The following is a 15,307-nucleotide window of genomic DNA, read 5'->3' as shown; positions in this document are numbered from 1 at the left end:
TGTGAGTAAGCACATTTCCGCTTTTGTGCTTACGTCATGTTATAGTGTGAATTCAATGCACGGCATTATGCATGTGGCCCCTGGACAGGGCACCGACCACTGCAATGTTTAAAGTAAATACTTTTTAAACATTTCATTTGATATGAGAGTGAAAAAGTAAATAAAATAACAGTTTGTTGATTATTGTGCCATCTGAAAGAGCTCAATAAACAAGGTTCATGCTGTTACTGAATTGAGGATTTACAGTCACTTTAAAGGAAAATTAAATGGATAATGCAAGATACATGCGAGTGAAATCCAAAAGCAACTCACTGAAAGCTGAGAAGGACTGGATTTGATACGTAGAGTGACAGTCAGATCCTATGGATATTTCATTTATGATAAAAGAAGCATTCAATACAATGGTAAAGTTATTGTTATGGAGGAACTGTAGCTGAGAAACTTGTCTAATGACATATCTGCAAAATAAGTACTGTATAATGATTCTTTGTGTGTCAACATAATATCTGAACAAATCACAAATGCCCAAAGATGGAAATCTGAAGCAGCATGTCAAAGAAATACATTGATTCAACACCCAAGAAGGAAAGGACATACTTTACAATTTCAAGCAACATTAATTGACACCAGAAAATGGTCACAGGCAACTTATAGGACCCGATTATTATGGCAGATAGCTGAAACACTTATGTGGACAAATTATGGGCTTGGAGAGAGAAAACGAGTGAATAGGTAGGTAATACAGGGATGAATAAACATACAATGGCCTGCAAGAACTGAATGAAGGCTTCTGGTTTGCTAAATTGCTTAGTAGTGTGGTGTTACCTGGGTATATTTGTAGAGGTAAAGGAAAGAAAGCAAAGATTTATGTGGTTTTTTTTTTTTTTAAATGGTCACCCTGTTGTTACTGCTAGTTCTCCAATCCGTAATCTACACTGCCTCTCTTTTAATATCCAAATTCTCGACAGTTGAGACTTTGTCCTTTATGGATCTGATTGGATTCCAGAATTGTGGTAAGTCCTTGCTAGTTGTAACCAGGAACACTGTCATGTCTGACTCATCCTCTTAGATCAAGGCAGACGGTTCATACTACTTAAAGTATAAAGAAAAGCTGACAAAGTTAAACAATAACCCTTTGATTCTCCTTTGTGTTGCACTGCACTCCCACTCTTAATTAAGTTTCACTCAATACCCCTGGCAAAGGTACATAATACTTCTTTTTATATTATAGTAGATAGAAGCAGCACATAATGTTGCATGGGTAAGAAATGTTAAGCTCTGGTCATTTTGTCTACTAGTTTGGCTTCAGTCTGTTCTGATGTTTCACTTGCTTTGAGTCAGCATGTAATACTAGCATGCAAACTGTAGCACACAGGGAAAGGTTAAAACACTGGAACCCCCAGGGTCAATATTTTGTGCCCCAAAGTAGTGTAACTTGTCCATATGTCCTAGACAGCAGCTATACAAAATGTGTTCAAAGGGTGTAGGACTGTAAATTGAACAGACAGACAAACAGATAGACATTTTATTGTATACTAGTGTCCCCCATGGTTTCGCTCGCGTATTACATATCTATTATACAAAACTTAAAGCAAATTATTACACTACAAATGCAAATTAGTATTTTGTTGGTTGGTTGATATTTTGCTTCCAGTGATCTGGACCATTGAAAAATTTCATGTTTACAGTTTCAAATAAACCCTAAGCCATACTTACATACTCCCAATAAAGCTTTGCTTTTAGTTATATCTTGTAAACTATTCATAATATATTTGTGGTAATATATAATGATATTCTTCCCATTGAGCCCAAAAAATAAAACATTTGAAAACATCACTACTTTAATAATGTTTTGTCTTACTCCATCTCTTGTGTAAAGAATAGACTTAACCAGGATGTACTCTAGCCTTTAAAAAATAATGTCCATGTTTTTCAAGAACACATTAAGTGTTTGTGGTATAAATAGACAACATGATGGTCCATGGCTCTAGCTCTGAACCTCAACAATTAATTTACAATCAATTATCTTTCTTCAACAATAGAAATAGATTGTACATCTCTCCTGGGAGCATCTCACCACTGCAGTCTGGTGTCTTCCACTGAGTATCAGATGTTCCAGATGTCAATGAATTACAACAGCATGATCTTGTCCTTTATGGCAGCTGCCTGTGAGTACTACATCTTTGCAATCCCACTGGTTTCCATAGGCCCAAACACCTCCTTGAGGTTTTGAAATCAAGCACCGATATCAGAAAAATGACTGGTAGCATGAAATTGTTTGGGATATGGAGTTTCTCGTCTAAGACCATATGGTCTGCTGCTAATCAGAAAGATATAATAGAAACCTTGCATTTGGTTTGGCCTTCAAAGCCATGAAGAACATCTCCTGGTATGAACTATGCAATGCTGAATATGACTAGTATTTAAGTTTTCATTTAAGTTCTTCACTTCTGGATGGTCAATGATTTCTTATTGGTGGTCTATAGGCTATTAACACATATACTAAACAACAGCAATGTTTTCAAACCTGCTTAATCCAGTTCATGATTACAGTGAACCTTATCCAATGCGGCATTAGACACAAACCAGGAAATACCTATGGACGGGGTGCCAATCTATTGCATGGCCCCTGTCACTACCTATTCTGTACACACTGCTTGAATTGCACCAGGCATGCAAAGTATTTTCAAACTGTCATAGACTGCATCATATTTTTATCGTGGTGCAGAAAGTACTGTTCATGAGGAAACATTTTACAGTGCATTGTATGACATCTGGAACATTTCAATTTGATTGTATAATGAAGAGTTTATTATGCTTGCAAATATAACTGGGTATGGTTTTACTCTTGCAATTTCTTGAAATGAAATACCAAGAGGGTCTGATACAGGTTGCTTCATACATGATACAGTTCACTTTACTCCTTAGTTAAACAGGAGTTAAAACTGTCATTGTGAAATGTATTCTTTCAAAGCATTGTAAAGTTAAAAATGATCATCTTTTATAGTAAATCTTGAAAAAATGTATTTGTTACTAAAGACGAAATCAATCTCAATATGATCCTGAAGTAAGATGAAGCTGCATGTAATGTTGTAAACTTACACAGATTCATGGTAAAGATCAGGCAGCACTCTAAAAAGTAGCCTTGTTTATGTCTGCATGGAAATATGTGCATTAGAAATCAGACAGAGGATGCAGATCAAGTATCGATAATCCTGTCTGTACAGATAATGGGCTCTATTTTTTACCAGCTGACTACAAAGCATTACTTTAAAGAGGATTATAAAGCACATCCAAATGGCTTAATATTATGGAAAAGTAAGCATGGGGCACAGAACACTTTAATAATACCTTAAAAATCTATATCTGAGTCCACATGGTCTCTAGACCACTCTGTCCAAGCCAGTACCCAGTTAAAATTTATGCTTACACTTGCATGAAAATACGTGGGATAGAAATCAGGCAGAAGATGCATATCAGGTTCTGACAATCCTAGATAATGTGCCACAATGTGGTAATTTTTTTACCAGTCGACTAAAAAATTTTCCTTAAGGCACATCCACATGGGTTCATATTATCGATCTGCAAACATGGGGCATGGAACGCTTCAATAATACCTTAAAAAGCTACAGTATATCTAAGCCTACCTAGTCTCCAGACCACTCTCTCCAAGTCTGTGCCCAGGTTAATTGCTTCCAGGTTAAGACATTATCATCACATTTATACTGTACACTCACTGTCTCATCTCAGTTAATGCTGATTGTTGAGTATCAGGCAGTTCACAAGAACATTCGGACTGGCAGACTACTATCTCATCCTTCACAATGGTTTGCCCAGAAACTGAACATTTAGTTAAACCATGACTGTTATGGTGTTAAGATATATGCTGCTTTCTCTGTTAACACGTCATCTCTGTTCTGTCTGTCAACATATATTTCTTCCTTATGCTCTCCGCATGTTCTCCCGAACTTCTTGCTTTGCTCATTTTCCCTCTGTGCTTGTCCTACCCTTTTCTCCTGCACACAGTCCTCTCAGCAGCAGCATTTCTGGATACTAAACTGGAGTGGAAGTGTGGAAATTCTTAACTAAAGTAAATGGCAGAACTAAAACAGTTTTCACATGTATACTATATTAATAAACCAATTATTTTAGTTTTGCACAATCTATCTTTCACTCTATCATCAAGTAGTTCAGAGTCCTGTGTTTTGGCTGTTCTCCTGTGATTGATTAGTCGTTTCAGATTTTGCTTTTTTTTACTTTTTTCATGTCTTTCACTATTTTGCACAACCAGCTACAAGTACCTGCTCTGTCACTAGCAGGCAACCATCTTTGCCTGAACTTTATGCCCCCGTTTATTTTATAGCAATATTGATTATGAATTTATTTTTGCCATATACTACATAGAAAATTCCAAGAAAAAAAAAACAACAATTCATCATTAGACAGGAGTATAGTAAAAGAGAAGTGTAAGCTTGCAAGAAATATCTACAAATACCTAGTATATGAGTAACAATGCATTCTGGGATAAACTGGGAATCGTGATGCTCCTAGTGATGGCATGAAATGCTCATGGTAGTGGAAAATTGGATGGATTGTTCATTTTACATATATGCGATTTTTTTTTACTTTTAAAAAATTCTTGACATTGATGTTATGGAAAAATGAATCTACCCTCCTTAATATATCAGAGTAAGAGGTAGCTTGTAGTGGGAATTGGAGGTGGAGTGCGAGAGTGACGAATGATTGCACAGAAAAGGTCATGAGGGTATTTATAGAGTATAGATTCAAAGTTACCATATGTTGAGCTGACCTTTGTCTAAAGCAATTTTGTGGATGAGTACAAATTCTATGGGATAACCTTCATTATGTAACAGCTGACTTGTGTTTAAATGAACTTACTATTTATTGAGCATTTTCATTGACATCAGGGTATTCATTTACATATAGATTGATCAGCCACAACATTAAAACCACCTGCCTAATATTATGTAGGCCCCCATCATTCAGCCAAAACAGCTCTGATCCATTGAGGCGTGGACTCCACAAGACCTCTGAAGGTATCCTGTGGTATCTGGCACCAAGACATTAGCAGCAAATTCTTTAGGTCCTGTAAGTTGCGAGGTGGATCCTCTATTGATCAGACTTCTTTTTCCTGCACATCCCACAGAGGTTTGATTGAATTGACATCTGGGGAATTTGGTGGTCAAGTCAAAACTGTGAACTCTTTGTCATGTTTTTCAAACATTCCTGAACAATTTTTGCAGTGTGCCAGGGTGCATTACCCAGGTAAAAGAGGCCACTGCCCTCAGGAAGCACGTTGTCCATGAAGGGTTTACGTGGTCTGCAACAATCTTTAGGTAGTTGGTACGAGTCAAAGTAACCTCCACATCAATGCCATAACCAAAGGTTTCCTAGCAGATCATTGCTCAGACAATCACACTGTCTCCATACACAGCCACTGTGTTTTCTGGCATCTTTTTCTGATAATAAGCATAACATTTTTCAGAAATGTGTGGTGCAGTAGCTATTCTGCAGGATAAGGGTTTCAACCCCCATGTACATCAATGAAACTTGGGTACCAATGACACTGTTGCCAAATCACTGCTGGTCCATCCTTGGACAACTCTTAGTAGGTACTAACGTCTGCATACCAGGAACAATCCACAAGACCTGCCATTTTGGAGATGCTCTGAGCCAGTCGTCTAGCCATCACCATTTGGCCCTTGTCAAAGTTATTCAGATCCTTCTGCTTGCCTGTTTTTCCTTCTCCCAACACATCACCTTCAAGAACTGATTTTTCACTTGCTACCTAATATATTCACCCCTTGACAAGTGCCATTATAATGAGATAACAAATGTCATTCGCTTTATATGTCAGTGGTTTTGATGTTGTAGCTGATCGGTGTAAAGTAATTTTCACCTTGTATGCTAGAGATACATCAATTAATTTAAAAGAACTATGGACAGTCACCAGTGCTAACATGACGAATCAGTCAGCAACAAATAACTGGTGAACATATGGCTACATAGGACGATCTCTGATTAACTGTGCTACACCTCATTAGATATGATGCATCAAGACAATCTGTTAAGAATAAAAAAATAAAATACTGTGAGAACTGTGCCATCATAAATCTGATACTGTTTAGTTTTTCATAGTAAGCCAATTCAAGCCTGTTGCAATAGAATTTTTAAAAAATTGTTTGATGTTGTGAAGTCTGCCATTAAAAACATGTACAGTACATGCTCTACACTTTAAGGTGAACATGCAGGAAAGCATATATGCTGGTGCTAGAAAATCTGTGAACCCTTTAGAATTTTCTCTGTTTCTGGATAAATATGACTTAATTTGTGATCACATTTTTAGGTATACTATGTACAATCTAAAGAGAACCCAATTAAACAAATGGCAGAATAACATTATACTTTTTAAATTTATGTATTGACAAAAATTATTCATTTTTCCACATTTATGTGTGAAAACATATGCGAAGATCAAGAATCATTAGTTCATTTGAAGGGGAAATTAGACTCAGGTATTTCAATCAATGGTAAGGCAATCAAGCCTAAGTGTGTGAGGCTCTGCACTATCTCTCTATTATAATAAAAAAAATCCTGGGACAAGATGAAACTTTTTAGCCTGCGATGTGACGTGACTTTTTCAGAGAGATCCTTTCATGTCCCGCGAGGCGAGACTTTGTGCGAAGAGATTTAACCACTCCCGGGGCTGGAAATAAAAGACAAAGCGTAGATGACAAAGCAGAACATTGTAAAGAATTTGAAAACATTGGCGTGATAAACATGCAGAGCAGGTTAGAGATAATGAAATTACTAAAATACAAAAGTCTCAAAAAAAATGATAGTAAAGATCACATTAGCACAAACAAATGGAAAATTATTACTTGGTTAAATAACGGAACAGTGAAAAGAGATTGAATATATTGCTTGGATTTAACTTGAAGTCGGAGACTTGTAGATCATCTAATTCGTGTTGCCATCAGGGAAAAATAGTGTTTCTTCCCAATGAAGTGGCGTTTCCACAAAAATTAAAAGATTTGTTGTTTGGTTAAAGTGAAATCCACATACGTGAGCAGCAGAGACCCGAAGTGGCTAACGCATAGCTCAGGCTGGGGGTGTTGACAAGTGAAGCGAAAAAAAAAAAAACTCTGAGTCTTCACTACCAAAGCCTGATCTTCACCACACAGGTTTATGGAAGTGTGTCATGCTTTGACCAAATAAAAAATTTTGAGGGCCTCAGAAAAAAAAAAGTTGTTGATGCTCACCAGACTAGAATAGGACACAAAAACCTTTCTAAAGAGTTTGGACTATACCAGTCCACTGTCAGATTGATCGTGTACAAATGAAGGGAATTCAACACCATTGTTACCCTCCCCAAGAGTGGTCGACCAACAAAGATCATTCCAAGATCAAGGCATGTCACAAAGAACCACAGGGTAACATCTTAGTATCAAAAGGCCTCTCTTGCATTTGCTAAAGTCATTGTTTATGAGTCCACTATCAGAAGAACTCTGAACAACAAAAGTGTGCATGGCTGTGTTGCAAGAAGAAAGCCAATACTCTCCAAAAAGAACATTGCTGCCCTTCTAAAGATTGCCATAGACCGGTGGTTCTCAAACTGTGGGGTGGACCCCCCTAGGGGCGTGAGGTAACAAAAAGGGGAGCACGAAGATGTGAAAAAAAGAAAACAAGAATCAAAAATATGAAAAATACATCAATTGAAACCAAAGCAAATTAACTTAAACTACATTCTGATACTAGAAAAATAAATACAGTATAGAATTAGATAAATGTTGATAAAAGTTAAGTAGGTAAAATAAAATATGCATCTATGATATATCATTAATTAAAAAAGAACAAATTCGTATTAGTGGGCTCCTTTCAAAAAAACGTTAGGGGGGTGCAACTAAAACTTATGAAAACTTGGGTCGCAAATACTTAAAGGTTGAGAAATACTGCTATAGACCATGAGGATAAGTCAGAAGGGTAATGGAAGATTAATCCAAAGTAGAACATTTTGGCTTGAACAGGAAGTATTATATTTGGTGAAAAGCAAACTCTACATTCCACCTTACCCCTCTGTGAAACATGGTGGTGCCCGTATAATGATTTGGACATACTTTGCAGCTTCTAGAAAAGGATGGATTGTCATCATTGATAGAACTATCCATCCATCCATTTTCTAACCCGCTGAATCCAAACACAGGGTCACTGGGGTCTGCTGGAGCCAATCCCAGCCAACACAGGGCACAAGGCAGGAACCAATCCTGGGCAGGGTGCCAACCCACTGCAGGACACACACAAGTACACCCACACACCAAGCACACACTAGGGCCAATTAGGAATTCTGAATTGTACCAGCAAATTCTACAGGAAAAATTCATATCTGATATCTGTCTGTGAAATTATGCTCAAGGGAAAGTGGGTCATGCAGCAACAACACAAACATCATTCTGGCAAAGAATAGTCAAAGAAAAAGAACTTTATTGTTTTGGAATGGCCAACCTTAATTCTATAGAAATGTAGTGGAAGGCCCTGAAACAAACAGTTCATGCAAGGAAGCCCAAAAGCATTTCTGAGTTGAAGCACTTCTACAATTAGGACTGAGCTGAAATTCCTTCAATCTAATATGCAGAGCTGATCAACATTTACCAGAAAAAATATTTCGTCAAAGTTATTGCTGTACAAGGGGCTCACACCAGTTACTGAAAACCAAGATTCACCCACAAATCTGTAACATTGAATCATCTTCCCTTGTAAATAAATGAAAAATAAAGTGTTTTTGTATCATTTGGTTCTGTTTATCTAGTTTTAGGACCTGATCATATTTTAGGTCATATTTATGCAGAAACAGAGAAAATACACCAGGTTCACAGACTTTTTAGCACAACTGTAGTGGATCTGCGTGATTTGGTTTATAGAAAAGGTAAGTATATGTTAGCAAAGTATGTGCATGTGTATGTGGAGGTGTATACAATATTTATGCATTTGTACTGGATAAATGTTTAAAGCAAAACACATATGGGTGTGAACTAAATCATTCATGGGTTAATTTTGCTGTATGCGCCAACTGTGCTGCACTCCAGAATAGCAATTTACTAATTTTACTGATTTTAATGGACCACATTTATTACGCGACATTCTCTGCTACTTTGAATTATTCTGTAATAAGGGTTCTAAATGAATCTTTTCCTGAACTTTTAAACAGAGAACAAGATTGTAGGAATATATAATTCAATGTAATTTAACAAAAAAATATTAACATAAAATAGTCCTCCACTTATATAGTTGCTAGAGTAGGCAATTTCACTGCAGTGTTGGCTATTTTTGAAGGCGCTCTGCAGTTTAAACAGATCTTGGGTTGAATACCTTCTTTTGGGCTGTTTTTCTCAAAATTATGCATTTTTTTTTTGTTTTAATGACTGAATGTTATATAAATTGTGTTTTCTGTGTTCACACTGCCCTGTCCCTTTACGTTTGTAGTAGCTCCCTGCTCACAAAAAAAAAAAACAAAAGAGGTGGAGAGGCAAGCAAAAATAGCTTAATTTGAAATAAAATTTGAAATAAAAGTCTGTGCTATATAAAAAAATGTATTATTATTTTTATTATTACTATGCTAACATACTGCATATATTAATGCTTAGAACACTGCCAGAAAATAAGAATGTAGCCTCTATTCAGATATATAATAATCAGGGTATACATTCTTTAATACTGTGATAAATTCCCTAGTGCTCAATTTTTTATAAGGGGTTATAATTCTCTGTCTGCACTTTGAATGTGCTATTTGAATCAGAAGTTACAGAAGAATTCCTTTGGGGATTAGGACAGACAGGACTAAGCAGAACCAATTTCATGAGAATTGGAAAAGGCATGACTGAACAGTATCAATACCATGAGAATTTGTGTTTTCTTCTGATGTAAATGATTAAAAAAAAAAGAAAAAAAAAAAACCACATAGGACACGGTGGCTGTCAGCAGCTCGTTTATAGCTTGTGTACTCCTGTAGTCATTATTGGTTTCTTGAATCCGTGTAAGAAAACAAAAAAGCAGATACACTGACACAATGAGCTCAAAGGGGCAATAATCAAAAGCTGAAATTTACACCTTTCTTAAAAGATAATGGCCAATTTAATAATTTCTTCATTTTTCTTTGTTTTCAGGGATCAATGTATTCGTTAGCTTTGAAATGCCTTATCAGCTTGTCTACAGTGATCCTCTTAGGTTTGATTGTGGCCTATCATGCAAGGGAAGTGCAGGTAAGATGACACTTTTGATTTACAGATTTAAATGCTGATCTTTAATACTTTATGTCCAGTATATTCTTTTTTTCTTTTCTTTTCGTTTGCCTCTACCCTATTTCTTCACAGTAATAAATAAAGATGCGGATAGCCTAGTTATGTCACAAAGCTGGTCTTGATGTGTGTTGGGATGTCAACCTAACAGGACACACACAGACCTTGTCGGTGTGAGAATGCAGATCTTGCTGGCATAATTTTGAATGAGGCCGGAGAAGAACTTACTTATTATTATAGTGTTGCTCTTCAGTATGGAATGACTGATGCTAGCCTGGTTTACAATGTAGGGTTTTAGTCTTCAATGGCTGAGATGGAAATTCATATTCTGAATTTGGCTTTGGAAAGGTCATATAGACTTGAATAGATGTTGGGGACAATAACTGGAATAATGTTCTTAGGAATTTATTGATTGTTCAAGTTCTACATACAGCTTGTGCAGTTAATATTTGCGTGAAACCTATCAATTTTTTAAGAGGGTGCACCAAATTAATTTCATACCAGTTTTGAAAAAAAATAATTAAATACATCTAAAGTACCTTATACCTACTTTATGTCCAAAATCTCCAAAGGTACCCCTCCTCTTTCCTCACAAGCTGTAATAGGCATTAAAAAATAAATTTTTAAAGACTCTTATTCTGTGAACACTTCTGCAAGTGGCTTGCTTAAAAAAATCAACTACTCTTGTGTTAGAATGATACTAGTATTTGACTTGAAAGTTGATTAAGACATTGTGTGTATGATGGTGTACAACAACAAAATGTATTTATATAGTACTTTTTCATACAAATAATGCAGCTCAAAGTGCTTTACATGATGAAGAAAGAGAAAAAAGACAAAATAAATAATTATAAATAATTAAAATTATGGAACACTAATTAACATAGAATAAAAGTAATGTTCGATAACCAGGCAGCTGGAGAAAAAAACAAAATCTGCAGGGGCTCTGAGGCCACAAGGCCGCCCAGCCCCATCTAGGCATTCTACCGAACATGAATGACCTCAGTCATTCCTCATTGTATTTGTGGTTCTCATGGAAGAATTTGATGATGACGGTCATATAGTAGTCAATCAATAGTAGTGTTAGTATTTAACCCCATGAACCTGAATTTAGATTGTCAAAGAGGTGTTTGAAGAAATACAATTCAATGCACAGTTGTCAGAAGTGGGTAAATAAAAGAAGTAGCAGTGTAAGGACAGGGACCCAGTACATCCTTGATTTGTAAAAACAGTGGAAGTGGTGTGTGTAACGTGAAATGTAGTAAGTGTAAATTTAGATATCAGCAATGGAACTGATTTGTAGATAGGAAGAAAGTTTTGCTACTTTGGTGACAGAGATAGAAGTTTGAGTGTAGATACAGCAGTGATAGCAAGGTATAGAGGTGCAAGAAAGAAATTCTGACTTCCGAAGGAGTCTGTCATTCATTGAAAAAAGAATTTATTTTGAAAGCAATATAAGGCGTATTATGCTCTATGGGACCAAGAATTGGATGGTGAAGGTGAAGTATGAAGCAAAGCTGGAAAAAGAGAGGCAAGAATGATGTGTGAAGTGTCTTGGAGTGACAGACTTGGCATGAAGGTAGTTAATTTTGTGTTGAGCAGAAAGGTGGTTTGGGCATGTGGGGTGAGTATTGCTGAAGAACACTTGATTGGAGGTGGTGTTGGATGATGAGAAGATAATGGGTCTCATTCCCAAAAGTTGCCCAGGATTGTGAAGAAGGAAGGAAAGCAATTTTGAGACAAGTAGCTTACCTTTGTATATGCATAAAATTGCATTAAACTGGTGATAACGAGGATAATAATGTTTGACTAGGAAATTGAAGAGAACATTGTCGGTATCATGGTATAGGTTTGGTGTTTAGAAGTGAGTAAGTAAATGATTACAAAGTGGATGAACTGAGTAATTACTCTAAGGCCATTGATGTACAAACACTCTGGATTCTGAATTATCACCTATTGCTGTCATATTAGAACTTTACACCCCTGAATGCTTACCAAAGACAGAAATATGCTAACTGAGATTTGATCTCCATGTACCTCCCTGTGTCTGATTGTAGTTTGAAAAATGTGATGAGCCTAAAAGAAGTAGAACTTTCAGTCTTGTCTGATTGGGTGCCAAATCAGTGTTCAAACTTTGCTAAATGCAGGGAAGACTCATTCAGCAGTAATAGACAATTAAATTACAGCTTCCAGCTGCTGAAGGAAGTTATTCTGCAAAAGGGAGGTAACACTGAACATGTGTTACAATCAAATCATGACTAATCTCACAGACACACTGCCTTCCTGTGAAGTTTCATAATTGTGTCTTACTAGAAGCCAAAATGTCCTCTGAGGATTAGTGAGATGTGTCATTAATAAAAATGTCAGCTACATTTATAGTGAATGACATAATAAAAAGGGCAAATAAACATTTTTAATGACAGGTCAACAAACAAGATGTACTCAAAATAAATTTCTCAGGTGCATTATATTTTTGGAGGTGATCTCAAAGTCTATAGACTCCTTGTTTGTTTTTCTAGTAGCTTATTAATATCTTCTTACGTTTTTACTTCTCCTTAAACTCATTAAGGTGTTTTGACTCACCATTTTAAAACTCTTCTGTTAATTCATGCTGCCGTTAATTAAAATCCTAAAATCACGCCATTCTTCGTTTTTGTTTCCTGTATCCACAGTTTATCATTTGGCAGGGTAATATGCTATACCTGTGCTTTGGAGTTCCATAGTGCAGTGATTCTTAACCTTTTTTTGGGTCAAGTACACCTTTAAGAATCTGATGAAAGCTATGGACCCACTTCCCCAGATAAATTCACATAAATTTAACTTTGCATGCAATGAATATAATGTACTTTATTTATGGAGATTTGACTGTTTCATATATAATGACATATGGGCGGCACGGTGGCGCAGTGGGTAACGCTGCTGCCTCGCAGTTAGGAGGCCCAGGTTTGTTTCCCAAGTCCTCTCTGTGTGGAGTTTGCATGTTCTCCCCGTGTCTGCATGGGTTTCCTCAGGGTGCTCCGGTTTCCTCCCACTGTCCAAAGACATGCAGGTTAGGTGCACTGGCGATCCTAAATTGTCCCTAGTGTGTTTGGTGTGTGTGTGCCCTGCGGTGGGCTGGCGCCCAGCCCAGGGTTTTTTTCCTACCTTGCATCCTGTGTTGGCTGGGATTGGCTCCAGCAGACCCCCGTGACCATACAGTTAGGATATAGCCGGTTGGATAATGACATACACAAAATATTATTAAACTTTGCACTGTAAGCAGTGGCAGGGTGCATTTTCTTTCAATGGCAAGCTGTTGATGGGGACAAAGGGAGTGGTTGTATGGTGACCGGTATTTTTCTTGCTTGATTTTTCTTGCGCAACATTTTTCTTACCATTATTTTTCTTGCCCGTTATTTTTCTCATGAGTATGTAACTCACACATTTGGCTTAGGTGAGATAAATACTTGCGAGAAAAGTAATATGCAAGAAAAATAATGGCTAGAGATGTAACGCACAAGAAAAATCAACAGTACAGGCTTTATAGTGAATACAATTGCTAATTTTTATCTGACCCTCACAGACCCTCTAAAAAATCCATGGACCCCTGGACCTCAGTTTAAGAATCCCTGCCATAATCCCTGCCATAGTGCCTCAACAGATGAGGACAACTGATGCAGGACAAAATGAGCCATTTTGTTAGGTTTTTAGCAGCATATGAGGCTATAAGACACCCTCCAGAGTAAATACTAAAGTGAATCGCTGAACTGCAGCTTTACTAACACTATGATCAGCTCTGTGGTTCTATCATATATACAGGTAAATCAGAGTTCAGCTGGCACCTCTGCAGAGCTCCTTCTGATAAAAAGGCACCCAAAGGGACCTTTAATTTAGACTTGTGACTGCAGACTGACCTCTGGCTGTATGTGATGGACAAAACAGCACAGCTGTAAGAAGACAATGGATCTGTAACTGGAAGGGACCTTGTTCCAATCACTACAGTTTCCAACTTCCTTCACAACTAGCTGCACTGATCTCGTCTATCTCTTCTTCTTTTTCTTTCGGCTGCTCCTGTTAGGGGTCGCCACAGCAGATCATCTCCTTCCATATCTTTCTGTCCTCTGCATCTAGTTCTGTTACACCCATCACCGGCATGTCTTCTCTCACCAGATTCATAAATCTTCTCTTAGACCTTCCTCTTTTTCTCTTCCCTGGCAGCTCTATCCTTCTATCATTCTCCCAATATACTCAGCATCTCTCCTCTGCACATGTCCAAACCAATGCAATCTCGCCTCTCTGACTTTGTCTCCCAACCGTCCAACTTGAGCCGACCCTCTAATGTACTCATTTCTAATCCTATCCATCCTCGTCACACCCAGTGCAAATCTTAGCATCTTTAACTGTGCTACCTCCAGCTCTGTCTCCTGCTTTCTGGTCAGTGCCACCGTCTCCAACCCATATAACATAGCTGGTCTCACTACCATCTTGTAGACCTTCCCTTTCACTCTTGCTGATATCTGTCTGTCACAAATCACTCCTGACACTCTTCTCCACCCATTCCACCCTGCCTGCACTCTCTTTTTCACCTCTCTTCCACAATTCCCATTACTTTGTACTGTTTATCCCAAGTATTTAAACTCATCCACCTTCACCAACTCTACTCCTTGCATCCTCACCATTCCACTGACCTCCCTCTCATTTACACACATGTATTCTGTCTTGTTCCTACTGACCTTCATTCCTCTCCTCTCTAGAGCATATCTCCGCCTCTCCAGGGACTCCTCAACCTGCTCCCTACTATCGCTACAGATCACAATGTCATCAGCAAACATCATAGTCCACGGGGACTCCTGTCTAATCTCGTCTGTCAACCTGTCCATCACCATTGCAAATAAGAAAGGGATCAGAGCAAATCCCTGATGTAATCCCACCTCCAACCTGAATGCATCCGTCACTCCTATCGCAGACCTCACCACTGTAACACATCCCTCGTACATATCCTGTACAACTCTTAC

The 15,307-nt window shown here is 37.6% G+C and overlaps 1 protein-coding gene across 1 annotated transcript in view; it reads left to right on the top strand.

The window, feature by feature from the left end:
• LOC120538368 (small conductance calcium-activated potassium channel protein 3-like) overlaps positions 1-15,307 on the top strand; it is a 331,728-nt gene that overhangs the window by 64,078 nt on the left and 252,343 nt on the right. Inside the window, exon 2 of the mRNA XM_039767850.1 lies at positions 10,182-10,277. Coding sequence (XP_039623784.1) covers positions 10,182-10,277 — 96 coding nt within the window. The remainder of the gene's footprint in view (positions 1-10,181; positions 10,278-15,307) is intronic.

Source organism: Polypterus senegalus, chromosome 1, assembly GCF_016835505.1.
Source record: "Polypterus senegalus isolate Bchr_013 chromosome 1, ASM1683550v1, whole genome shotgun sequence".
NCBI lineage: Eukaryota > Metazoa > Chordata > Cladistia > Polypteriformes > Polypteridae > Polypterus > Polypterus senegalus.
This window is presented reverse-complemented; position numbering and strand designations above follow the sequence as displayed.